This window comes from Plectropomus leopardus, chromosome 6 (genome assembly GCF_008729295.1).
Source record: "Plectropomus leopardus isolate mb chromosome 6, YSFRI_Pleo_2.0, whole genome shotgun sequence".
NCBI classification, from domain to species: domain Eukaryota; kingdom Metazoa; phylum Chordata; class Actinopteri; order Perciformes; family Serranidae; genus Plectropomus; species Plectropomus leopardus.
The window spans coordinates 4,455,102-4,482,532 of record NC_056468.1 but is presented as its reverse complement, the minus strand read 5'-3'; the positions used below and the strand labels follow the sequence as shown (position 1 = coordinate 4,482,532).

General features: G+C 38.2%; 1 protein-coding gene across 3 annotated transcripts in view; it reads right to left on the bottom strand.

The window, feature by feature from the left end:
- The window catches only part of abca2 (ATP-binding cassette, sub-family A (ABC1), member 2), an 86,521-nt gene that overhangs the window by 33,792 nt on the left and 25,298 nt on the right, over positions 1–27,431 (bottom strand). For 2 of the 3 annotated variants that reach the window (XM_042488847.1, XM_042488848.1), the window contains 16 exons: positions 26,896–26,989; positions 24,754–24,756; positions 19,542–19,653; positions 18,612–18,775; positions 17,334–17,455; positions 16,385–16,498; positions 14,804–14,980; positions 13,618–13,839; positions 11,126–11,502; positions 9,735–9,894; positions 8,687–8,815; positions 7,964–8,131; positions 5,588–5,684; positions 4,421–4,594; positions 1,329–1,431; positions 341–455 (listed from right to left, as the gene is read on the bottom strand). In XM_042488847.1, coding sequence (XP_042344781.1) covers positions 341–455; positions 1,329–1,431; positions 4,421–4,594; positions 5,588–5,684; positions 7,964–8,131; positions 8,687–8,815; positions 9,735–9,894; positions 11,126–11,502; positions 13,618–13,839; positions 14,804–14,980; positions 16,385–16,498; positions 17,334–17,455; positions 18,612–18,775; positions 19,542–19,653; positions 24,754–24,756; positions 26,896–26,989 — 2,331 coding nt within the window. The remainder of the gene's footprint in view (positions 1–340; positions 456–1,328; positions 1,432–4,420; positions 4,595–5,587; positions 5,685–7,963; positions 8,132–8,686; positions 8,816–9,734; positions 9,895–11,125; positions 11,503–13,617; positions 13,840–14,803; positions 14,981–16,384; positions 16,499–17,333; positions 17,456–18,611; positions 18,776–19,541; positions 19,654–24,753; positions 24,757–26,895; positions 26,990–27,431) is intronic. The other variant, XM_042488849.1, reaches the window with a different exon arrangement.

The window sequence follows — 27,431 nt, the reverse complement described above, 5'->3', positions numbered from 1 at the left end:
TTTCTGTAATGTAAAGTGTATGTTTCCTTGCATTGAACAAATTAGCAGAAATAAGGAAACATTGGTGAATCCCAGAAATCAATGGGTACCAACAAAATAAAATTGAGGATATAAACAAAAAGGAGAGAAAATTTGTTGGTATATCGTTTCTTTCATGAGGCCCATTGTGTCCTTACATGGGATTTTTTGACAATAAGAAAAATATAAAACATTGCCTTTATGACTTATCCTTTAAAAATGAATGAAATAATAGTAATACATAACATGGTAGTGTTGGTCAGGAGAAATGATTGTGTGACAAAATATCAAATATCAGCCTGATGCCATCATACAGTCTAACCTCTTTGAGACGATGCTCCTTCTCAGCCACAATGTGCTGAATCATCATGGCCACTGAGTAAACCCAGGAGATCACCATGCACAGAGGCATCATGTGCTCAATCACAAACAGGAAACTGGAAAACAACAACACAGGGTTTCAGACTGACACCAAATATACACATTTTTACAGCATATTGCATTTTAAATGAATGGGATTATCAGAATCAAAAGGAAAAGATAAATTTGAAATAAACATGAATACAATTTATTTAGACATTTTGAAACACACTATGTTTCAAGTTGACAGGGATCCTGCAGCTTAAAGCAAGGTAGGTTTTAGACTTTTTGACTATTTTGATGCCACTTGGAATTGTGTTTAATTTGCTAATGGCCAAAATTGAAAAGGGACAATTTTATTTTGCCCGGAATATTTATTATAAAAGCATAAAAAATGACTTTTGAAATTAAAAAAAGAACAAAAAAATGATGTATGATGTATGTTAAATGTTGAAAAAAAAACCCCACTCCTTAATAGAATGGAACACATGGAAGTCAATGAACATTTTATATTATCACAAAATTAATTTACCAATAGAAGTAGGAAATATCTGGCATTTCTGGCTGGTTTTCTAAGCAATTTTGTGTTTCTCAATCTGCATATGAGATTTAAATTACAATCATGACGAGTTTAAAAAAAAGGAATTTATCAAATTATTGAACAAAAAATAGATGTTTCCAATCATTTTGAGATTTGCAACATCAGCAATAAGCGATTCATAAAATCCCATGTCAATTTTAAGACTTTTGAAAAAGTAATTTAAGTCCATTTAATAACAATTAAGGGCGTATTTTTTGATCTGTTGGAACGCTAATTGAATATGTAATATTATCATGAGAAATATATATTTTTTCCATCTCTGCCTAATAATTACTTGTCACCGCCATGCGCAACACAGTGACCTTAACTGAACCTCAAAAGAGAAAACAAGACGGAGTGCGTTTCTTACTCGTCTCTGGTGTAACACGGGTAGGGGAACATCTGGACGTAGTTACCAGGCTCCACCACATCATGACCCACAAACGTGTTGATGATGGCTCTCTCGATCATATCTGAAAGACAGTGAAACTGAGACAATTACAACATGTGCTTAACCCTTTGAAACCTGAGCAAATTAGCCTGAATTCTTTCAAACACAAGGGGAAAAGGCAATGAGAAACTTCAGGAGAAATTAACCCCAAAAATTAGTAGAAAATGACCTAAAAAAAAAAGAAACAAAGGTAAAAATAAAGAAAGAAAAAATAGGCATAGGGATTTGAGGTTCAGTGTCTTGCCCAAGCCACAGCTGCCCAATGAGTTACATTTTTGTTTGTCCACCTGTTATTGTCAGTGAGGTTTATTACTATTTTACATTAAGTTGATATAATAATGTTTCTCTCCTGTGAAATTATCTTTTAATATGTATTTTTAAAGATATACTTTGCAAGATTTCCCTTGAAAAAAAAAGAAAGAAAAAAAGCAGTTTATCAACTCATACAGAAGTAACCCCTCTCAGTTAAAACGATGACCCACTGTCAGTGTGTGGTGCTGTATTATTCTGCAGAGACTCAGCTCTCTGCCTGGATTTTCTTATTTCACTCTTATTTTCTGGATTCGGGACATTTATGGGCGTCTGCCCCGACAGCCCTTAGGTGAAGTGAGGGCTTTATGAAAAGGTATCAACCTGCTGCCAGACTGTAAACAGTAGGCAAGAGAGACAGTGCTAAAATAAAGCTCCTCTGATCAATATTTTACATTAACAATGGATCAAATGACAATGTGTGTTTGAAAGCTCATAATGACATTCTTGGTTCTAGACAACTCAGCAGCTATCCTCAGCTCTATAGAGCTTTTCGCTGCCTTTAGACCATTGTTTTGGTTTTTGAGGCCCACTATTTCCTACAATGTCATGTTATGTTATGCAAGTCAGTTGTCCATATGTTGTTTGATCAAAATCATATGAGGATTAAGTAATTCTGTAAAGAAAAAGTATTTGCAAAACAGCAAATGCAATGTAAAACAGTAACAAAAAGCAAAGAATGAACAACCATACAAACATGCAATGCAAGGGGTTAATAATTTTTTAAATAAAACTGAAAAAAAATATACACACACACACAATAAAAATAAAGTATATGTTGGAGAATATGTTATAGTACTGCGTGTGTATTTCTAAAAAGAGATTATTTCATGTTACTGTGTTAATTCGGCTCCTAAATACAAAGTTATTTTTGCCTCCATTGTATTTGGGTGAAGAAGAAAACAAAACAAAACAAAACAAAACATAGAAATCATGTGGAAAAAGTTCTAAAAAATATAATAATTGTTTGACTTAATTTTAAAAATGTAATCATCACAATTATATACAAATATTTAAATTGTATATATTTTAGATTTCTAATTTTTTTCTAGCTTTTTACCCCGAGACATTTTCTCCAAGCTTCTTAAAAATAATTCTCTAAATCTATTAATTTGTGAAGCATATATTACCAAGTTACTCATTGCCTCATTGCCATTGCACAAATTTGATCAAGGTTCAAAAGTCTAAAATACTCGTGAAAGGCGTCTGAAAGCAGCACAAGGAAAATGATGCCACTCGAGGTTTCAAAGAGTTAATCTCTTATAGCTACAATCGGCCGTTCAGTGCTTTGGCCATCTCTGAGCCAACTCTTTAGTCAGGGCCCTGTCAGTTTTGATGCATCATTGTGGATCCACTTTCTATTCTGCAGCTTTCCTGCTCTCAGCTCCCAAAATAAAAGATGACGTGCAGAGAGAAAGTGCTTCTACTGCAGCTTGCATTGGCATCTTCACAGGTGCGCCCACTTCACAGAGCACAGTGGTAAGCACTTCACCAGAATACATTGTTTTCTCTGTAAAACAAACTAAACAATGCATCTGACACCACAGTCTGTCTCCTCTGCAGACCTGTGCCTGGGTCTTTACTTATAGCACAAGCTGTTGCCTTCTCCACATTTTTCACTTTCCAGCCCCGGTAGGAGTGCAACAAATCAAATATACAAGTTATCCATATTCAGCCCTATACAATGTGTATATATTCAGCACTCAGGGTGTGCACAGCTACTTTACTAGCCCGTTAAACATTGCTACCCTCGTTGCTTATTAGTAAAACCAATATTATTTTGTGCATTTGTGTTAACCTAATAAAAATGCCCTTGTAATAACAATCAGGCATGTTTTTATAGATTTATTTTCCTAAGGAATGTTGTTTTCAATATATATTATTTGTTAACTTTCACTTTCTGTGAGATGTTGTGTTACTAGCAAAAAATAATTTAGTTACAGCAAAATACAATCAATGAGGTCAGACAATGTTTAACCCTTTGAAACCTGAGAAAATTGTCTTGATTTCTTTCAAAAACATAGGAAGAAGACAATGAGCAACAAAAGAGGAAACAACTCAAAAAATAGCAAGAAATTGGTAGTAAAGTACAAGAAAATTAGCTGTAATTTAGTGAAAAAAATAACCAAAACAACAAAACCCCCAAATAAACAAAAAACAAAGAAAAATAAAGGACAACCCTTTCACCCAAGTACTAAAAATGTATAATTACGTTACATATCATATTTTTGAATATAGTTTTTCCCTAGATTTTTTTCTTTCTCTACCTAATCATTTCAGCATTTCAGATTTAAATTATTTTATTATTATTTTTATTTTTTTTATTTAATTTGTTGATTTCTTGCAATTTGTGGAACATTTTAATAAATTGCTTAATCCCCTTTTTCCCCATGTTTTTTTTTTTTAAAGAAAGAAAATACATTTTTTTTAAATATATATATATATATATATATACTGTTTATATATATTTTCTCTAGGTTCAAGGGTTTAAAAACGTCTAAAAGCAGCACAAGAAAAGTGATGTCGCTCCAGGTTTAAAAAGGTTAACCTTATAGATGAAATTGTGTGCAGTTCTGACTTGTCGACTGATCTAAGTTTTATCTTCCGTTTAAATGTCAGAGAAACTGTTCTTTAGGAACATCCCTGTTCAGCACTCTGAAGGCTTATTTATTTCATTTCATGTATGTATTTCAGTCACTTACCTTGGATCCAGACAAAACCATAGAGGAAGTAGAATTTCCCTCCAGTGTTGGGCCCAGGACGCCAGTACGCCCGTCTGATTTCATTGGTCTTCTCTGTAAAACTGGAGTTTTGTCTGATTTTGTACAGAACGTGGGGTGGCAGGGAGCCATCTTTGTTAGTCTGGAAAATCACACCTGGAAAAGAAAGAACATAGACTATATTAAGTCAGTTGTGTCATTGTGCTTCAACTAGCAAACCGACATCATGCTGCAGGTTCAAGGCCAGTTCCTGCATGTTGCAAAACCTCTCCGATTTTGATACGGACCTGTATATCCTCACCTCTCTTTGTAGGCCTGACTCTGTCATAAACAGTAAACACAAGTATACTTAGGCAGAGAGTATAAGAAAAGTTAAGTGTTTTCTGAATATTTAAGCATGTAAACATGTTCTAGTAGAAACCTAAAATACAAGTATCAACCAGAAAATGAGCGGAATATAGCCACTTTTTGTCTTCACCGAACAGTCCCTAAAGGTAAACTATGTTGTAAAAAGCAATGGTTTTTTTTTAAATGTTATTAATTTAACTGTTATGCTGTGGTTTTATTGGCTAAATTACAAATGCCTTGCAAGCATAAATTAAAAAAATAACATTGCATCAAAAAATATTCATGTAAAGGGATCATGATGCAACAGCTTCTCACCACATATAATTAACTTCATCAATTCCTCCTTGAATTCTTCCAACAGTAGTATAAAATTAAAATAAATTTAAAAAAAAGCTCCCCAAGCTGTTTCCTCTGGCTACAGGACTGCTACTCACCGCAGACAAACAAACATATTTCAGCACAGACATTCAAAAAACACGTCAGGATGTGCAGATGTGGCATATGCGCTCATGTCTACCTTGCAGACACATTCTATACACCCAAAACCGCTATACTCCAATATTAAAGCTGCTTTCCTTTCAGATGCAGCATCTTTATTTTACTTTATTTCTCCATATTTTGTTGTATTTTTTCTTTTTCTTTTTTTATATAACTTGCTTATGTACTGTAAAAAAAAAAAAATTAAAAACTGAAACATCCTTAAAAATGTGAACCGTGTCTGATCCGGCACTTTCTACAAGCATTTGTTTTTGTATCAGCAAAGGTACGACGATCAGAAGGTGACACAGAGAGATGACTTACTGGCAAATACAGAAACGTTGTCCTGGTAGGCCTGGTTCAAGGTGTAGTTAACGATGCTGTCCTCGTCAGGAAAGCCCTTGAAGACGTCCACACTGACCTGGAAGCCCGTGGACAAAGACAGAAACAATGTTCCACAGCACAGATGGATTCATCACAAACTATTATTAGAGCTGAGCACAAAGATGAAACCATCATACTGGATTACTGCAGTGTCTGCATATTTGCACTACAATCAATAGTATTTCTTTGACCTTCACTGTCCCCACTGTGGGTCTCTGAGCAAGTCGACAGATATTAAATCACACTCTAGGTATCTTTTGTGTCTGCTCTATACGTTACATGATGCCGGTACCGTGATGTCAACACAAGCACATTGTAGGATTACGCTGCATGTGTTTATTTTTATGTAAGAAAAGCACAAGGCAACCAACAACAAGACGTCAACAAATGCACATGCTGGCATGGATGATTAGGTTTAGAAGAAGACGGTACATTGTAAAGTGTGGAAAAAAACCCATCACATTCAGATGGGAAACGAACAGTGAACTCCCACATGAAAGTCCAGGGTTTGTTTGACACATGCATCAAACCCCCTCTCACTATATGAGCACCCCAGTGCTCCTTATAAAATGTCTTTACCGGCAGCGTTTCAACCTGGGGCTGTTCTATGGAGTATCTTGTGGACGCTACAGGGATATGTCAGGATCTTACGCCGAAAGCACTGTCAAAGTGGTGGTATTTGATGACTTTGGAATGAGAACAGGCTGGCTGTACATAATGTGGTAATGCTGGTGCACTCTAACCAGTCTGTTCGGAACATTTTATAGTTCATACAAATAAACATAAAGCAGACAAGTTGTTTAAATAGCTGCGATTTCATGAAATCTTGTTGTCATTGTTGTCCAGGAAGCCACTGTGTCCTGGCTGCTGTTTACTGCCTATAAATAGTTCTAACTTTCCTTTAAAATTTCTTTACATCTATGTTTGTGTATTGATTCATCAGATTAGATATGACATGTTGATCAGCTCGTGAGCTTTAATGTTTTTTTTTATCTAGTGACAGGTTATGTTTGCTAAGCTAAGCTAACCTCGTCTTGGAGGGTAACACTGGTATTTTTAAACCTGGATACTATTTTCCCATGATTATTATTCCAAGTGTCTGACAACATTAAGGAAAGGATTCTTATTAAGCTTGACCTTTTTATTAAAGAGTGTGAACCTTTTAATTTAAGCAGATCGGCCTCGAAATCGTCATCGCCAAACACACCAGCCTCCCTTTCAATAAAAAGTCATTATAGCGTGTATATAGCTGGCATATTTTCACATTTAACTGGGTGAATTGAGGAGTAACTTCAATCAAACCATTGGCTATTGTTGGAGCAGTGAAAAGACGAACCAGGGCAGCTTTTGCAAGTTTTATTTTTCCTCTGCTGACTTTGAATGCAGTGTGTTTTTAAGATGATAAAATTATTGTTAATTTAAATGGAGTTTGGCAGATTAGGCAGTTGAGTTTGGGGACACCTGTTTCTGGTTAAAAAAAAAGGATCTTACCCTTAACAATGGGGTTGACCACTGTAGGGATTCTTTCCATATTATTGTCAGACACTTCTGGTGGACATAAATTGACAGTGCACAACGTCCCACAGGGATTACACTGCAGCACTCTCGCTTAATACTGGACCACTTGTTGTTGTTCCGATTAGTCATTTAAACACAAAAACATGCAGATAACAATATGTAGACTTGGCAAGGTATATTAATATTATTTTCACAACAAACATGTTATCAGACAAACTGCATCACATCACTCATATCTTTTGTTTTCATGCTTACTTTGTCAAAGTCACTGTTGGGCCAGTTCAACATGAAACACTGAAATATGCATCTATCCTGCTTAGTTCAAAATATATGAAGACCAGCAAACAACCTCAAAGTTTTGTCCATATGGTCTCAACAGTTGTTCTCAACCTTTTTTGTCACACAAGCTCAAGTAAGCCCCTAACCAAGATCACAAATTATGATCAAAATGTGTTCTTCTGATTTTCTTTGTAAACTGGTTCATGCTTAGCTCTTTAGCATGATTAGTAAAGAAAACTGGCTATTGATAAACTAATGATCAAGTGTCACACATAGCAACACAGAAACTGTGGATGTTTAGGACTGATCTCTTTTTTTGTAGGTTTGGTCAACTGTGCATTTGTACTTCTAACATCTATAGTGTCAGAGTTTAAAGAATTGATACAGAACCTTGAGCAATTTTTGATTTCTTTACTCTCTTGCTCCCAAGCAGGTGGTGTCCAGGTGCCCCAGCTGAGTCAGACAAGTTTTGTGCACTTGGTCTGTCTTGTTGGAGCCACTGTTCCACTCTACACCAACCTTAGACATGAAGCGCGTCCAGCCGCAGGCAGCGTTGTCAATGGTGTCCAGCTGCTCCAGCAGTGTGGAGGTGTTAGGAAGGCTGTAGTTTCCCTCCATCAGACCCTGCATCAGCTCACTGTCTGTGCCATTCAACAGCTCGGGGTGCTGCTGAAGCTCCGAAGACAGCTGGACGGAGAGGCAAAACAGAATGATTACATGGCACATGTTTTCCACTCTATGAATTCTTTGACCCTTTGAAACCTAAGCAAACTGGCTTGAAGTCATTAAAAACATGGGAATAAAAAAGGAAAGTAAAAACAAACATGGAAATGACAAAAATGAATAATAAAAAAATAACAAAAATATTCATTATTTGTAAATATGAATGAATCATTATTTGCAAATGTAAATATAAAATTACAATAATTGTAAATATATTTTTTGTGAGTCTTCAATAGCTTTTTATTTATTTATTTATTATAATTTTGCAATTCACTTAACATTTCTTGTCCAGCTGCTCATTGCCTTTTCCCATATGTTTTTGAATGAAATCAATTCAATTTGCTCAAAAAGATTTAAATACTCATGACAAGCGTCCAAATAGAGCACACAAAAAAAGTGATATCAATCAAGGTTTTGGAGAGTTAATATGAAAATATCTATGCACGAATGATTTTTTTTTCCACATCGTTATAGTACTGTATCATTAATAATGCCAAAAGATGATGTATGTGAGTGTACCTGCTGTAGCCACACCAGGTGGTTGTGCAGCCGGCCCTCCTCCAGAAAGATCCTGAGCTGGGCGGAGATGTTGAGCCACACCCGGGTGTAGTGCGTCACATTACCGACGAATGCAAATGTCTCGTTTGCCTATGTGCAAAAAGTAAAAAAAAAAAAAAAAAAATCTTTCATTACTTGTAAGAATTCAGCCATCCGTCCATACGGTTTCCACGTCTTTCTTGCTCCATCTCCTCACTCCATCTCTCACCCTCCCACACTCGCTGCTATCTGCACCATCTTCAGCCCACTTGCTCTGATAAGAGATCTACAGAGCTGATGCCAATAGTCCGTCTGTGTTCTCCCACAGATAATCAGTGGACATTCGTGCTTATGCTGAGGCTGGGAGAGACCAGCAGAAACATGTTAGGGAGCCATATTAATCAGGTGGCTTCATGTGAGTCCAGCATGTTGAACAGTCCATGATCAATGTCTTTATGTGGGATACAAATGATGAAACCATTCACACAGTTTACTCCATCGTCTCACATAAATCCATCTGGGCATCTCTGTTTCTGGTTGAAGCATCTATATGTGAAATGGCACATGCAGCGTAGTCAAGAGTACACTATTAACCCTTAGGGCCCACTTTAATATTACACACACATATCGCTCTGCGCAAAAAGTGTACTTTTCAAAATCAAGCTTGAAAAAAAAACAACACATCAATATCATTTTCTACTTTCAATGAGTTATTTTTTTAACCAACATCAGCCCTAATCATGAATATCAAATATTCATTATTTTCAGAATTTTAACCCTTTAAATACCAAGTTCTTGTCATGATACCACTACCTTTTCAGATGAAAAAAAACATATATATTATTATTATTATTATTATTATTATTTCAATATACTACCTGTTAAGTAGATTTTTTTTATTATCACATCCTGGGGATATGTCAGTGATTAGCAGGGGGGTTGTTTAAAGTTTGTTTGCCCGTTTCACAGTGAGACAAATGTGAACAACTCTGCTCAAACACCTTCTACAAAGACAGCTCTGTGGACTTACCTTCTGAATCACTTTATCCACCTGGGAGCCAATGGGGGAGTAGAGGATCTTGGGATTTGTAGTCATCAAGTGAACCAGCAGGCCCAGGTTTCTCTGTTCTTTGCTGGTGAATCCCAGAGAGCTCATATTGCCCTGCTTCAATGCCTCCGGCTCAATGATCCTGCAACAGGAGCCACAGGTCAAAGGCCATTAACTTCACTGCAGAGTCACAGCAGTTTATATGATAGCTGTCAGGGGTTGTTCAAATGAAAAAAAAAAATGAAACAAAATATTTCTCCCCATATGTGAAAGCCACAAGTTTACTGGGCTCACATCTCACTGCTCCTAGTCTATAGTTTTTACATTTACCACACAGCTGCAATGACTTCATTATCTGATTAGGAAGTCTTTTCATGAGTTTTTCAGTTCATGCTTAACCCTTTAACACCTGGATCAACATCAGTTTTGCTGTCCTGCATTCAGATGCCTTCACAAGCATTTGAACTTGAGAAAATTAGTTTGATTTCTATTGCTTATTTTTTTTAGAATGTTTTCTTGTTACCTTTTTACTAATTTCTATCTAATTTTTGAGTCATGTTTTGTTAAGTTGCTTAATGCCTCCTTTCCATGTTTTTTGGAAGAAATCTAGCCATTATGCTCAGGTTTCAAAGGGTTACGCTAATGATGAATGAAAATATGAATATGACAAACAGAAAAGAAAATGAGGAGTAAGCATTGTTTGGGACAGATCAATGCAGCACATACACAACAGACTAGTTAGAAAAAAAATCAAGTTTATTACAACTTAGATATTATATTTTGTAGTTTTACCAATCATCTGAATCATTTGTAAGACCTCTGTAATTGCTTAGCAGTAAGACAGGTTGTAAACAATACAACAAATCCAACAAATTATCTAAACTCTAAATCCCTTCATCTATTCAAACTAAAAGTAAAAACATCCGTAATTACACTAAAATGTCAAATTAAAAAAGACATTCTCGATATTTTTAATTTTTTTTACTAACTTTCTGGTATTTTAAGGTATTTCTACTTTTTACTAATTTCTTGCTTATTTTGGGTTTGTTTCATCTTTGTTTCTTCCCATGTTTTTGACAGAAATCAAGCCAATTTGCTCAGGATCATCTGACTGCCTGCGGTTTTTGTCCTTTTGGTTGCTTTTAAGGGTTACTGCAGGTCTCAGCAGTTTGTACTCTGGAAACAATTTTATTATTATGGACAGTAATGATGGTCACTGTAGAAATATGACCAAAATTGTTCAGAAAACTGTATAAACCTTCAGATAATAAAGATAGTTTTTTTGTGCTCATTCTCCTCACAATAATGTTGTTCACACAGACAAAGCTATCATTCGGTCATTTTTGGATTATCACCGCTTTTGTCTCACCCACCTGTTGTTCCCACACAGAATGGGCTGCAGTCCGGCCCACAGTTGTACGAATGCTGAGAACTGAGAGTGAGGGTTCTCTGCTTCCTCCTTCTCTTTCCCTCCTCCTGCTCCTCCACCTCCCTCTGCTCCCTCCTCCCCCTCCTCTCCAGGGATGTCGGTTGTGTTGGGGCCCCAGGTGGTGGCATTCAGGGGCCATGTCACATTTGTGGGAGAAGCTGGAGTCCGACCAGCGCAGGCTCCTTTGGGCAGCAGGCGAGCCAGGCCGGAGAGCAGGTCAACGTCTTTGAGCAGCCTCTCTACATCCGCCAGGTCCTTCAGTAAGGCCCCGAGGTCGGACTGAGACAGAGGAACCAGAGAATGGGGCTGTCCCAGGTGGAGCTGAGAGGGATGGGGGTGGAGGGAGAGAGGAAGAAATGGTGAAGGAAGGGTGGATGACAATTACATGAATAAATAAATTCACGGTCTTCCTGTGCTTTAAAGATACAAGAAAAGGTCCAGCATTTAAATGTATTACACATGTCCTTATTAAAAAGTTATTCTGGAATTTTACAAACCAATTTTAAGTTAAAACACATTTTTGGTAACATTTTATAGTAACCATTATAAATAAAGAGGTAACTGATAGTTTTTTAAACTTAAGCTAATTGTTATTTTATTGTTAATTAATCCAATGATAATTAATTGAAAGTTAACTAATTATTATAAATGCTGTAATTGATGGTAATTTAACAGGTTATTGCATATACTATGATAAACTGATTATACTATATGTGATTTAAGTATTTTTAAATGGTAAATAATAGTTAATATATTTAAGATGGAGCCTTTAATTTTATAATAGCCAATAACAGACAAAAACATAAAAATAATAATTCTTAGTATTATTTTACAAAATGTTATAATACGTACAATAGTAAAAATAATTGCTAATAATTACTAAATAACATTAATTACCATTTCATTTTTGGTTAACAGTAAACACAATTTCCAAAACTATCTGAATATCAACTAAGCATTTATAACTAATGGTTATAAAATAGAAAATTGGCAATTATAATTCATTACTAGATTTTGATTAGTCTTGAAAGTTACTAAAGATGAGTTTGTTCATTTTTAACTTGTGTGAACAAGATAAACATGTTGTGAGCACAATTTCTTTTCATTTTATTTAAAATCATAGGCTTTTCTACTTATGCACCTTATCCACAGCACACCACTACCTAAAAATGGAGAAACCTTTTTATTTTCATCTTGGAATGTCATCCAATCAAAGTTCTTGCATAAAAATATGTCCTCAGCAACACTGAACTGCTGTGTATTTTAACAGGCTCAGCTGATATTTGGATTACACAGATATAGACAGTATTTAACTTCATCCACACTCTGCTTGAGATTTAGTTTTATTTTTCATTTTTGATGCTTTAGTTCATGCCAAGGAAACGGTCTCAAGAGACTCTCTTCCCTGTATTAATAGAACTTTGTCACAGCCCACCACTTTCCAATGCTGTGTCCAAAATCACTGCCTATTTACAGCATACAGGGCTATATTTACCCTTCGCCATTTGACAAACCCACAATGCAATGTATCACATCTTTTACACCGTTCAGATTACACCGGTTATGCTCAGTGATAAAGATAATAAGAGTTTAAGAGTTTTAAAAGAATGATTACAATATATCAGTCATTACTATTATGTGTAAAAAACTGCAGTTCCTCGAACAGCCACTTAAGGCTGGCTCCAAAAACAAGTCAATTCCCAAAGGCCCCCATTTTAAAATGTCAAATTTTGCAGTGGAAATTAACAAGTTTACAACCTTGTAAAAACTCACCTGTTCACATTTTATTAAGGCTTTAAGTTATGCATAATTAAGGGTGTGGCCTCTTAAAGTGACAGACAGGAGCTGTCTTTTGTAATAACGGTTTAACCCCAAATTCAGTAGGTGTGGGTAGAGTGTAGGTATAGCTAGCAGTAGCTATGTAGCTATGTCAGTGTGTTTTAGGTTCATGAAAGTTAATTGCAATCTTTTAGTCATCTAAAAAATTTTGTCCAGTGTTGGGTTGACCTAAAAGACCCCCGTAAGGACTCTGATATTCAAAAGTCCTTTTAGGGCATTCATTCAGACATGTGACCAGTATAATGTTCTTCTTCTTCTTCGGATGTTTATAAGAAAAAAAAAATCCTGAAAATCAGTTCACAATATAGCGAGTTAAAGTCGATTGTGGTGAATTCTGCATCTCTCAACACACATGTATTCGCTTACTCGCAAATCTTGACCTCCCATAAATGGCGTCGGAGCTAATAACAGTGGCCAATGAGGTATCTATGTCTCTATATCTGTGCTCCACAGTGATTTGTGATGTAAAGGAAAACAAAACATTAGGAGTGGAGGGAAAACAGCCAGTACAACCGTCAAATTATTTTGTTGTTTGACAGTTATTTCTCATACTAGCTGATGACAGTTGTGGATTTATAGCAGGTGTTTGTGCTGTACCTTCTCAGTGACGCTCTGTGTGTTGATCTGATCTCTCAGCTCGAGGCTCAGCAGCCTGAAGCGCTCTGACCTTTGACCTTCCCCTCCGCTACACACTGCGCTGCGATAGGCCTGCAGCACTGGTCGCTGTTTCTCTGGCACCAACAGGATCTTACTGAGCTCACTGGCCCCGCCCTCCCTACAGGTGAGGATCTCCAGCATGTCTCCAGTCAGGAGGACGCCCTGTGGGAGACAAACAGACATCTAAAGGTCCTGTCATTCTCATGCCTGAAAATGATTGATGACCTCATGAAGTCCCCAGGTAAAGCAGAGGTGAGCAAAGGTCTTATGAGGATGACAAACTGAAAACATCTGTGTGAATGTGCAGGGCAATTAAGGTAGAACTTTCTTAGTCCTGCTGCTTGTTCAGCAAGTCATCACATGTTGCAGGTACACTTCTGTGTCTGCTCTTTATGTTTCGGGATAAAGTTATGTCAACAAATGCACATGGTGGGATGATGCGGCATGCTGATATGTTCCCACAACAAAAGCACATGGCAGCCAATGTCGGGATGTCAACAAACCCACAAGCTGGCACAGGTGGTTAGGATCAGTCAACAAAATCATGGATGGTTAGGATTAGGGGAATGAGGCACATGGTAAGGTGTGGAAAAAAATATCACATTCAGATGGGAAGCAAACACCATACACCTGCATGACAGTCTAGGGTTTGTTTGACCAATCAACTGCCCCTACAAGCATCGGCAAGCTCAAATAAAACGTAATTTCTGTCAGTGTTTCAACCTGACACCATTCTGTGGCCTATTATATGCATGCGACACGCTCTGTCCTGCAGCGCTCTCAAATGACGCCGCCCATCTGCGTATCAGATTGGCGGCGTCACTTGAGAGTGCCATGCTGACATGGCAGGTGCCATCTAGTCATCTATCTGTCTGACCACCCAGCGGCGTATAATAACAACAGGACTGACTGGTCAGGCAGTGTTCTCAACTGCTGCCATCCAGTGGCGTATCAGGCTGACGCGAAAAGTGCTGTTTGGAGTCGAGATTGTACACCGAAAGCATTGTCAAAGCGGCAGTATTTGACAAGCTCAGAATGAGACCGGGCTGGCTTGTTAGGCTGCATATTGCATGTTCAGCTCCAAATCTTAGTAATGCAAATGTGAAGAAAGCACAGCTCAGCATACCTCCACCTCTTTCAGGCCCTGCTGGTCACTCCTCTGGTTCCCTGTGACTTCAGTGAGGCCTAAAGCCTGCGACATGAGCTGAAGAAGAGCCTGTCTGTGGGCTGCTTTGGTTGGGTCACTTAAGGCTTTATGTATCAGACCTCCTTCCAGACTGTGGACATCTCCCAACAGCTTCTCCTATGGATGGGGTTTGGGTGGGAGAGGCACGAAAGGTATCACTGTTAACCCTTTGGAACCTGGAGCAACATCACTTTTCTTGTGCTGCCTTTTTCTTAATTTTTTTACTGTTGATGCTTTTCAAAACTAAATTTCAGGAAGGCGAATTTTCTTGTACTTTTTACTAATTTCTTGCAAATTTTTATATCAATATTCTTTCCTTGCTCATTGCATTCTTTCTATGTTTTGATAGAAATCAAGTCAATTTGCTTAGGTTTCAAAGGGTTCAGGAGAAAATACACACTTAATGTTAATGCTTAATGTTCATACCAATGAATACAGCTATAATAATGGCAAAATAATTTCAACTGTCAATGAGCTGTGGTGCAGCACTAACTTCAGATATATCCTCATTTGTTTTCATCAATAGTAGAGGAAACAAGCAATTAGACGGGTTAGTGTTTCCCCACCTTCTTAAACATTAAGGACTTTTCAAGGACTAAATTCCTTAAATTTTAAGAACCCAACACAGTATAGTTTGAGACATAAATTAAGTTTAGTTACTATTACAACACTGAGAATTTTTACAGTGAAAGCTATCAAGCTTTACAGAAGCTCATGTAACAATTAAACAACAACAGATGCATTTCCATCCACCACTTTTCATGCACATTTTCAATTTGTGCATAGAAAAAATTGAGAAGAAATGCCAAACAAATCTCAAAATATTGCAAAATCGCGTTGTTGTTTTTGTTTTTGAGAGGGGCATAAGATTGAAGACTGCATCTAATGTAGGTAATTCAGGTAATTTTCTTGTACTTTTTAATAATTTCTAGCTATTTTCTTGCTACATCTTCTTTCCTAGTTTTAGAAGCCAATTTGCTCAGGTTTTACAGGGTTTGAACAACATGACATGAGTTGAATAATGCACCTGTACAGAAAACCTGGATAAGGCATTAACATGCCACAGAAAAGTATTAGTTTCAAGTAAAAATGTGTGTGTAGTGTTTTTATCTGTTCTTGTGTTCACTGTAGATAAATGACAGTATCTTGTATATCAGCACTGAGCTGAGCGCTCCACACTGTGGCTGCACCCGATGCAGTAGACTGCTGCTCACATACTATTATCCAGTGTGCTGAAATGGATGAAAGGGTCTAATGGAGTTTATTTTCCCAGATAGAACTTGGAAACAAATTTTATTTATTCTAATCTCACTTGAACACAGCTCTACCCAGACAGTTCCTCACCGGACCTCCATGATGTTACCATGATTGCTATGATTAGTGATGTGACTCAGTGCATTTAACAGCAAAAGGTCAACTAATAGCCGTCACAACTACCATAAACTGGACCTTGGTGTTCTGATATGTGGCACTGTGTGTGTGCGCATATGTGTGTATAATTTCAAATGTGTATGAACCCACTTTCAGATGTAGAACTTTGTCTCCAGCTTTTGGTCTGGTGTCTTTTGCCCCCCGAATCCATCTGTGGGCCCCTCCTCCATCTCTGAGAGATGTACCAAAGATGAGACTATACACCTGCAGGACACAAACACACACAAAATATGGACATGAGTATAACAGCATTAACCCTTTTAAACCTGTAATGACATCTTTTCTTGTGCTGCATTCAGATGCCTTTCACAATGCATTGAACCATTTGAAAATTGAGCATTAAGACATAATTAAATAATTATTAAGTTAATAATATATATATATTTTAAATTGGGAACAATTTCCTGAAAACAATATTTTACTATTATTAAATATTATTACCCTTACCTTTTTTCTGTATATTTATATGTTTTTACCTTTTTCTTCTTTCTTTTTCCGTACTAATTTTAAGGTAGTTTTCTTGTAACTCATAACTTCTTAAAAGAAAAAAAAAGAAATCAGGCCAGTTTGCTCAGGTTTCAAAGGATTAATGCTGGACAGAGTGCTTGCTTTTTTGGGGTGGCAGATGCTGCTTAGAATCAATCACTTTTGTTTATTCAGTATCCCTGGTATCAAAACCATCATCAGAATAAGTCTTAAGTATTTTTTATGTGATCAGGTGTCAGCTAGTGACAGAATGTAGAATGAGAGTAAAAAAAATGAGGCCTTCTTAGTTTCTGTTACCTGAGGGCCCTTTTGTTATGACTAACAGTATGACTTAAAGACATGACTGTAAGGATAAAGGGAGGGTGTTACCAGAACCTATAAAAGTGAGCTGGGTGCCTCAGAATGATTTAACAAGAACTTATTTGAAATTATGTCCTCCTCCTGGCTGTTACAATAAAGTCAGGTTGGACTCAAGTGGGTTCAGTCTTCTTTTCTTTTATAACCATCATAGAAAAATCCCTTTGAGTGTGTTAGTGTAGTAACAGTGAATCACCTCTCTGAGGCTGACAGGAGTGTTGAGCAGCAAGCTGGTTGTGGAGTTGGACAAGGAAAGATTTTTAACCAGGAACTGCTGGAAAACTGACTGGTTCTTCAACACACTGGCCAGTGTGAAGCCTGCATTGATACACAAACACACAAAAACACACATGATGGTTTAAAATTCTACTGGTAATAAGTGCATATTCATTCACATAAACAAGAACTTTTAAGAAGAGTGGTTGGTCTATACATCAAAATATCTGTGTGCACAAAACTCTGGGGATATGAGAAAAAATGTGATTTCTTATTACACCCTGCATATTTAAGTTGTCTGACATCTACTATATATATATATATATATATATATATATATAATTTTTCTTCTTGATTTCTTTTTATTTTACCCAGCACAAAGCAACACACAACAAAAACCTGGTCTAGAGTTGGAGTGGTGCAGTATTTTCTTGCAATTTAAACAGCACGTCAATCAGATAGGCGGGTCCACAAAGTGTGTACACTCTGCTTGTTGAAATAATATGTGAATAATCTGAAATAACAAAATACATAATTAATGAGGAAAATATTAATGACGTGTAAAATGTGAACATAGCAGAGATCAGAGCAGAGCTGCAGAGCTGCTGTTTGACTCCACATTAAGAGAGATGCTCACATACCAGGAGCTGAATAACTTTATCGATTATTGATTCTGCCTCCTCTGTCAAGTTTATAACTACGGTTTTTAGTTCTGCTGCTTAAATGTCCCACAATATTTGCTGCAATGCCATCACTGCTCTGACTGCATTACTCTCAGCACAAAAATGCTCACTTCTCCAATTTGACAAAGTAAATAGAAGTGCAGCGGGTGCAGATGACACTCCGACCAGTTGAATTCAAATTACTCCCAAAACACACCTATGATTAAGAATGGGACTATATACAACCCATTTGCCTCTTGGCTTTCACCTGAATTATGCACTATTTAACTACCAATAGTAATTAGACCTGCCATAAATGCACTCGCAATATGCACTTTAGACCATGTGCTATACACCGTTTAAATAGGGTGTATTTTTCACAGCAAATTTAAAAAGTTTTCTTTTACAGCAATCATTTTTCATACATCGGAGACTAAAGACCTCAGAGGTCTTATTTCTGCCAAAAATGTAACTAGCTTTACACTTTAGCAATTGATGTCACTTTTGCGATCATGACTACATCATTAGGTGAGAGGAACCTGGAAGAGGAAGTCATCACATTGACGCATCAGTTAAAGAGTGGCTTTCTGTCAGACCTTGACTGGTGTTGAAGTTGTAGTCTGGTGGTAAAGGGGTCGAGCTGAGCTTCTCCAGGTGCTGCTGCAGGGTCTCCAGCTCTTGACCCAAACCAGGCCGGTCAGACGTGAAGAGGCGGTTCTGTTCCACCACTTCACTGATCCGCTCCAGCAGCTGGGTCACACTAACAGAGGAAGAAATAGAGAGAAGAAACATAGTCCCATGGTCAGTCCTTTTCTTCCAGAGACAGTATGTTTACAGATAAGTTGGCATAAGGATCCAATGTTTTAAGAGAGTGTTGATTATTGTGCATGAGTTATTTTAGGTTCCAAAGTGAGGCAGTGAGAGAGGTGTTGGGTAGAAGAAACAAGAGAGGATGTGCAAAATGAAAAACAGTTTGACAAGAGAAAAATCAGGACTGTACTTATCAAGCATCTCAGTATTCCTCCTTGGACTACACTGAGAGTTAAACTAAAGTTTAAACCTTATCAGAAAGACTGGAAACAGGGTGAAACAGCTGACCTGGCTCTATCCAAAGAAAATAAAATCCTCCTATCAGCATCTCCAAAGCTCCCTAATTAACAAAACATTACTCATTTTTATTATCTGTACCAAAAAAGTAAAAACTGCACATCATGGCATTACAGGGGTTTATGTTCAGAGTTTATGAATGTATAATAAAAACTGGGAAAAGTGTAGGATTATGACGCCAAAAACATTCCACTGTCGCACATGAAAAAGCACTGTTTTCGCTTAATTGGGCCAATAGAACAAGCGAACTAGAGATTTATATTTTAATGGATTATTAAGATTAAATGCTAGATTATTAATTTTAATGATGCATTAATATGTATATAGCATGAGTCAGTTACAAAAGAGTAACAAATCACTAAATACAAACAACTGTTTTAAGTTTTGAGACTGAGTGATTGCTGACAAAATCTACTCACGTGGAGTTCTTGTACTGCAGGAAGCCAAATTCATCCCTTTGTCCATCTGGGCACAGCGACTGCATAATGGGAATGATGCCAGCTGAGGTGAGGGGAGCCGCGCTGTAAAAGGCTGCACATGAGGGAGGGACAACGGGACAGGAGGGACAAGAGAAAGAAAAAAAAAAAGAAGACAAAACCACAGACGAAGGTCGAAGTTGTGGCAGGAGGATGTAGAACAAGAAGAAGTTGAGGACAAACAGGACAATGAGGATGAAGAAGCAGAAGGAGAGACTGTGTTAAAGTCTGAAAGTAAGAAAGATGTCAGGCGAGCCACCTGAAGGCAGCGCAGCAGGTAATGGCCAGGGAGGCTCCTACATGTCAATGCTGAATACACAGACCTTTCATCATTGTGTTGCACTAAAATAGTCCATGATATGTTTCCTCTTCTGTCTATAAATGCTGGCTGGACAAGTGCTCAACCAGGAGAAAGAGAAACTTCAGCTCTTGCTTACAGCACAATGTTTCCATGGTGACGGTGCTGTTGAAACATGTCTGAGTGTGGATCCCGTATACTCAGCCACAAAATCTCTTCCTATTTTCCTCCGATTCTTTCTCTCTATCCTTTTATGAGAAATTAAATAAAAGGACAGCAATGCTGTCTGGTGCACAGATACAGTACATCTGCATCTGTAACAGCTGGATAAAGAGCTAATTGATGATTGACAGTGTTGTATAATGCAGTTCTAATAATATAAAGTATGTCTTCATGTTTGATATCAATACAGAATTTTTTTTCATTACATTAACTGGTCCTATTTCTTTAGACACAGATCTCAAGGTTGAGTAAAAAAGTATGTGACTTCACTGATTGATTTATTCTCAGAAACAATTTTAACTCTCCCATCTGCATTATTGTAATCATTCAAAGTATACATTTTTATGCCTTAACAGACTTATTTAACTTTTTTTGTGAAAATGTGCAGCATACATTTTTCTAGTCTTCTTTTTAACATGTTAAGTTATCAGAGTTCGGGGCATCCAGTAGCTTAGTAGATAGAGCGGGCGTCCTGTGTACAAGGGTAGTGTCCTTGCTTCAGTGGCCAAGGGTTCGCTTCAGCTCGTGGCCCTTTGTTGCATGTCATCCCCTCTCTGTCCCCCTTTCATGCTTGCATTCTGTCCTTTCAAATAAAGGCAAAAGGACCCCAAAAAAAATCATTTCAAAGAATGAATTATTAAAGATCAGCAATTAGGTAAATTATAAGAATGGATCATGAATAAGCGAGACTTCCATTAACCCTCAAACTGTGCAAATTGAAAATGTGATTATAAAATATGCCTAATGGAAACATGTCAATTTAGACAAAACTCCCATGAGCTGGTATTTCAGGGGATTCGAAAAAAAGCCCTATTCCGCAAAACTGTAATGGAAACACTTTTTTGGCTTTTTTAGGTCACATGATGCTATGGCTATGTGCTTGTCAGTAGGAACTGGCTCCCTCATGATGCTGCAGGAGCTACAAGAGGTGTTATTGCGTCGCATAACTCTTCAGAAGTTGATAGGATCATCCGGAAGTTTTGAATCCAGAATTCCTCTGTGAAATGGTGGACTATCACCTCCCAGAAATCCCTCATACGTGGCCACAGAAATAAACCTGCTAATGTTTGAACATCCATCACTGTACTTTTTGAAATGTTAGCGCGAGAGGATAAGTTGCATAACATAATTCAGTGGAAATGTAGTTACCTCACAATTGTGTTTTATCTACATTTCCAAAATATCACGGAAGATTTGCACAAATCTATAATGGACACGTGCCTACTGTCATCGTGAAATAGAAATGAAGCTGCACTTACACTTGTGCTGTTAAATCCCAGGAAAAATGGACAAGACCGTTAAAATTACAGATGTGGGGCCTCATGTACAAAGGATGCGTACGCACAAAAACGTGGCGTACGCCCTTTTCAATGTTCATGTTCAGATGTATCAAGAGTGAAATGACCATGGAAATCTGCGGTGCTTGACACCAACTTCATGGCTGGCTTATGCATGTTTCTGCTGCTTTTGATCCATTGACGACACTTAGAGGTGATGCTGGGAAACTGTTATGTAATAATGTCAAAACAATTCCTCCCCTGAGTGATGTGCCCATGTGAGTGGATATAAAAGCATAAAATAATGTTAACAAGGGCAGCTTTAGCATTGTGAGAAGATATTGCAAGTGGCGCAATGTGAAGACACAAGGCACATTTAGAGGCCAAGAGCATTTTAAGGGCACACGATGACGACCGGATCATCAGCCACTTCAGGTTTCCAAGGGCAATCCTCTTGGAATTGTGCGCCAGTCTTGGAGCGAGACACGGCGAGGAGCCATGCGCTGCCCACACAGGTGTTGACCACACTGGGCTTCCTAGCGACAGGGGCATTCCAGACAGAGCTGGCCGACCGATCGGGACTGCCAGTTGACCCTGAGCCGAGTCGTGCCAGCTGTGTAGGACAGAATTATCTGCATGTCAGCCAGGTATATCAAATTCCCATACAATGCAGTTGAACTGGCCAACATTAAAGGGCACATTGCAACAAGAGTGGGTATTGCCAAAATGAATATATTTGTGAATATATTTATGTTAACAGGAAGCATTTTAATCTGATCAATGTATAGATCATATGTGATGAGCAAATGCAATTAACAAACATTTTGGCAAGGTGGCTTGGACCAATGCACGAATTATTCATTCTAACGAGCAGTTTGGTTGGGAACAGGTTACAAGCTGGCACAGTGCGCGATGAGCGGCCTCTTGGTGAATAAATAATTTGTTTGTTTAATTGTCCTAGCATATGCGCCCCCGAATATCATCCTGTCTACACAGGAGTCTAGTACTCCTATAGTTGAGCTCAATTCCATGTTGATTGGGATGTACAAAGGAATGTGCTTGGATTCATGCATGCGCACAGTTTCATACATCTGGATTTTGTTGTTTGTAAAACATTTTCTGGAATTAAGCCTAAGCCATGTTTCAGTAGGAAATCCATGCATGTCTTCATACATGAGGCCCCTGAACATCTTTGCTCTATCTGGGTGTCGGCTTTTAACCTTTGATTTCAAAAATAGTTGAGTTATTCAGAGGTGTTTTGTTGGCAATAAAAGGGTCTAGCAATCAATTATCAAGTGATAATTCCATGATATCAATCCTCACAGTGCATGAGGTTCTGGTAAATGTTGACAAGAAGTAGGACAGTGCATTCAGTTCATTGACATGTTGTCCTGTCTGACCAACAAGTTGCGAGTCATGTCACCAAGTCAAGGTTGTCAAACACAGGCCAGGATGCATCATTGAGTTTAACATGAATTGTAGAGAAAAGTGTTAAGTACACAAGCTGCATGTTACAAGAATTACATGAGTAAACAGAAAATCATTAAATGAAGCCAGTAGTTTTCACAGACTCAGTCAAATACGCAAAGTGCCCAACTGACTCTGTGCCTGCAAATCATCCAAACACACCGAAAGCACACGCAAGCACACACAGGTAGGGACTGACTGCACATTTAGAGTCACAACAAGCACAGAGATGTCTTGTATAATTCAGCAGTTAGGACACTGCAGAGAAACAAACAGTGAGGGTCTGGTAGAAGTTTTGTTAAAAAGCTGAAAAGAATCACTAAAGACTGGTGTGTCAGGGCTCAGAGGAATACACTCAAAGGGAGAGGTAGATATTTAATCATTTTCATCTATGCATACACATACTGCAAATACAGCTGAAAACAGGACCATTCAGTCATTCAGTGGCTCATAAAATGCATGCATATGGGCCAAAAAATGTGGTAACCCTAATATGAAGCCTTCAAAACCTTTAACGTGCTTGCACAAAGTCAGCAACTTTCATCATAGTGAATGAGGCACCATCATTGTACATTATTCAGGATTCAAAGATTTCTCATATTTCAGTCTGTGCAGTGGAATGTGGAAGTGATGTACTCTACAGGGTGTGCTTGAGGGGATGGTCCCCCCCCCAAAAAATGAGAATTCAGTCATTATGTACTCACCTTCATGCTGATGGAAACTCAGATGAGATTTTTATAGTGCAAAAAACACTGAAGCAAATGAACAGGATTCCAACATAAAAAAAAACATAATAGAACCACAAAATGTCTCCATACGGGTTGTCTGAAGTAATCCATTGGTAACCCTGATGTGCCAAATTATTTTGAAAAATGTCACTAGCACCATGTTTTTAGCCTTGTTGTAGCCCCGAGCTCCTAATGTAGCGTTCACGTATGTGCACTCGCTTAAGACCAACGAGAACTCCCAGTATCTGCATGCCAGTGTTTACATGCTACTCGGATGCGTCCTCCACACACAGTAGTTTTAAATTCAACAAGGGGACCAGCTGCTTGCTGCTAACTCAAAAAGTCTGTCTCTGTGTGTGGAGGAGGCTTCCTGGTAGCATGAAAACACTGGCATGCAGATACCGCAAGCTCTCGTTGATCTCGCGTGCATATGTGAACGCGGTTCCAACACTAGGAGCTACAGGCTACAACAAGGCTAAAAACAAAATCTGGTCACACTGACATTGACCTTTGGCCACCAAAATCTTATTAGTTTATCGTCAAATCCAACGAACAATTGTGCCAAATTGGAGGAAATTCATTTGAAGAAATGCATTTTTGAGAAATTGCATTTACAAGAATGAGACAAATGAGGTCACAGAGATCTTGAACTTTGACAAAAAAATTCTAATCAGGTCCAATCAGGTGTTGAGTCCAAAAAAGACGTCTGTGCGAAATTTTAGGAAACAGACTTGCAAACATACAGATGGGCTGACAACCTTAGGTGCAGAGGCATAAAAACAAGCACTGTCCCTTATAAACAGCCTTGACTGCATCTGGACACAGCTATACCATCTGTTTTGGGGGATATCAGTTTGATCATTCACAAGGTATCAAAAGTACTAATACTTGACTTTAGGGGAAAACACCTTCCATATTTCAAAGAACAAAATGTTATGAGCTGCTGAGTGACTGAAACATGTCAGTTCTCAGAGATGGTCTTCCATGACACATGGTATGGATCAAGGTTAGGTGAAAATACAGTGTATGCACACAGATAGAGGAACACATAACCACAACACAGGATTAACACACCCTGGTTACAAGAGATCAAAGTGTCGTCATTAATGGATCGTGTCAGCCAGGATCAGGTGTGAGGATAGAATTAAGTGATGATAACTTACACACTGGTGCATCCAACACGTTGAGAACATGCATCACGCACGGGAAAGAAAAGAAACACAGCCGAAGAAACAAAGAAAGAACAGCAGAAACAAGACAATGGTGAAGTGAAACAAGAAAGACAAAAAGCATCAAAATAAATTGGGTGCTACAATGGCTACAGGCAACAGTAAGTGCACTGAACACAAACTAAAACATGAGAAACACAAATCAACTTAAGACAGTGCAGCACAGTATGAAAAGGTGAACAAAGGACACAAAAGCTACAGCACATGGTGAGAGGCAAATCGCATATTTGTAGCAGCAGCAAAAATATGCGTTTGCCTGTTTAAAATGCATGACCATACTCCACAGGACTACATAATATCTTTATGACTGCAGGCAGATCTGGGGAAACTTGAGTCAGCATTAGTGTTCGCTTCCTATACTTCAACAACAACATAATGCAGATTAACATGAAGGGAAGGACAGAAGACCTCATCCAACACCAGTATATCATTGCAGTCCTCCATCATCCACTGTCATGCTCTTTTCAAATGGAAAAAAGTTAATAGCTAATCTTCCTAAGATCTTAACTGCTTAAGGGGTTGAAATTGAAATGGTCACAACAAGCATCTTGGTATTATTACTGACCAAAACTTGCCATTCAAACCACACATTGAAAACCTTGTTTCCAAGCTGAAACTGAAGCCCATTTTCAGGCCTGTTTCACACAGCATGCATCAGCAGCGTGTGACGGCAGCCTCGCCGAGCTGCAGGGTGTTTCATGCTTGTGGTGTTCACATGTGCAGCATTGTTGCAACGTTGCTGCTGCGTCGCTGCCTGCTGCTGAGTATTGTATATCAAAATTTATAAGCACAAATTCCACTCATTTATGAAGTCATGCAAGTTCCTGCATTGACAACAACACAGTCCTGCAAATATTTCAAAATAAAATGCCCTGTGTCAGCAGCTGATGGGATTCTGTCCATGGAGACTGTGTCAGAGGGCTTTTATTTTGAAACGGAAACAGGGAAGTTGGAGTAAAATAGACATCTTTGTGTTTCCTCATCTCTGTGACAGAGGGACTTTAAAACTGCAGTAAAAGGTGGTATAGAGTAAATCTAATCATCAAAACACCATTTTCGCTGTTTATTTCTGCTGCCAAATGCACGCGGCATGAGTAAACAAAAATGGCAAGCCGCCGTTTCTCTAGATGTGCTGTAGCTGACGCAGCTGATGCGCACCTGACTAGTGCTGCTCAGGCAGGCTGTGTAAATGCTCTACAGATAATATGTGTGCCAAAAAAACAACAACAGGTTTGCCGCTGCTCTGAGCTGATCACTATGGGGGAATTTAAGTCACTTTCAAAAGATTAAGAAGACATCACTCTTGGTCAATGTGATTGCTACTCTAACTCTCACTGGAATTGAAAATTGTGTATATTAATGTATGCATGTGACTGTTCTGTGTTGCATTTTAACTGGAGGTTGTACTCGCTTTTTGTAATGTGTGATAATTGTATTTGTCTGCTTATATTTATTGTTGATACAATGTTTAAGCTGCCCTCTTGGCCAGGTCGCTCTTGGAAAAGAGAATTTTAATCTCAGTGAGTCTTTTACCTGGTTATAAAAAGGAGAAAAATGTAAACAGCAGCAACATTGATTGATTGACTGACTGATTGATATGTTTATTTCGAGCATGTTAATAAAACAAGTAGGAGGTCCTTCCCTTCAAAGCCCATTGTGGTCCTTTGTCCCTACCATTTGCCTTATGCATCTAAACACTGGAACTGGGACTCCACTCTGTCCCTATATTGCCTCTTTGCCCTCTGGACTGCTTTAGCTTTCAGACAAATATAGTGGAGTAAAAGTACAACCTTTGCCTCTGAGCTGTAGTGGAGTGGAAGTATAAAGCTGCATAAAATACAACGAATTAAAATTTACAAGTACAAGTACCTCAAATTTGGGCAGTGCCTGAGTGCATACAGGCTATTTGGTTACCTTCCACCACTGACCTGTGCTTTACTCTCCAAGCTTTTTCCATCATAATAATCAATAGTGCACTGTTGGTGGGGATATTTACTCAGCCAGTTGCAAATTACTGCCAGGGGCACAATATCTTGCGTCACCACAACTTTCTACTTTCCTACTTTGTCTACCTACCTTCCTTGACAGGAATCGCTGGTTTCTTCTGTCTCAAACCCAGAAGGATGAAGAAGAGGACCAACGGGATGAAGATCTCAAAGGCCAGCACCCACTGAAGGAGGAAAAAGATAAAATTGACAAGATTATTTGCGTTGCATTTCCAATCAATCCTAGCTAGTTTCAGCACAGTGATCCTGCTGCAAGGTTGGCATCAGTCATGGTTCTTTACCATGAAACTCTCTCTGTCAGGTCCCATCTCCCTGCTCGTGGATCACATTGTGAAATAGATTGAGTTTGCCTACTGCCACATATCGATTCATTACATCAGGAGGCAGTGTGAAGGATGTCCAGTCTGCTAAATATGCATTAGCCTATCTGCTCAGGGATGCCAAAACCTTTTCACAGTGTCATCTTGAAGAAGGGATATGCAGCGCACATCTTGCAGTGTTTGCAAATGTGTGCCATTGATTCTTTTGTGTGCATAAAAAGGCAAATTAAGACCTCAATACCTTAAAGTACCTAGTTAAGTCAAACATATAAATGGATTCTTCTTC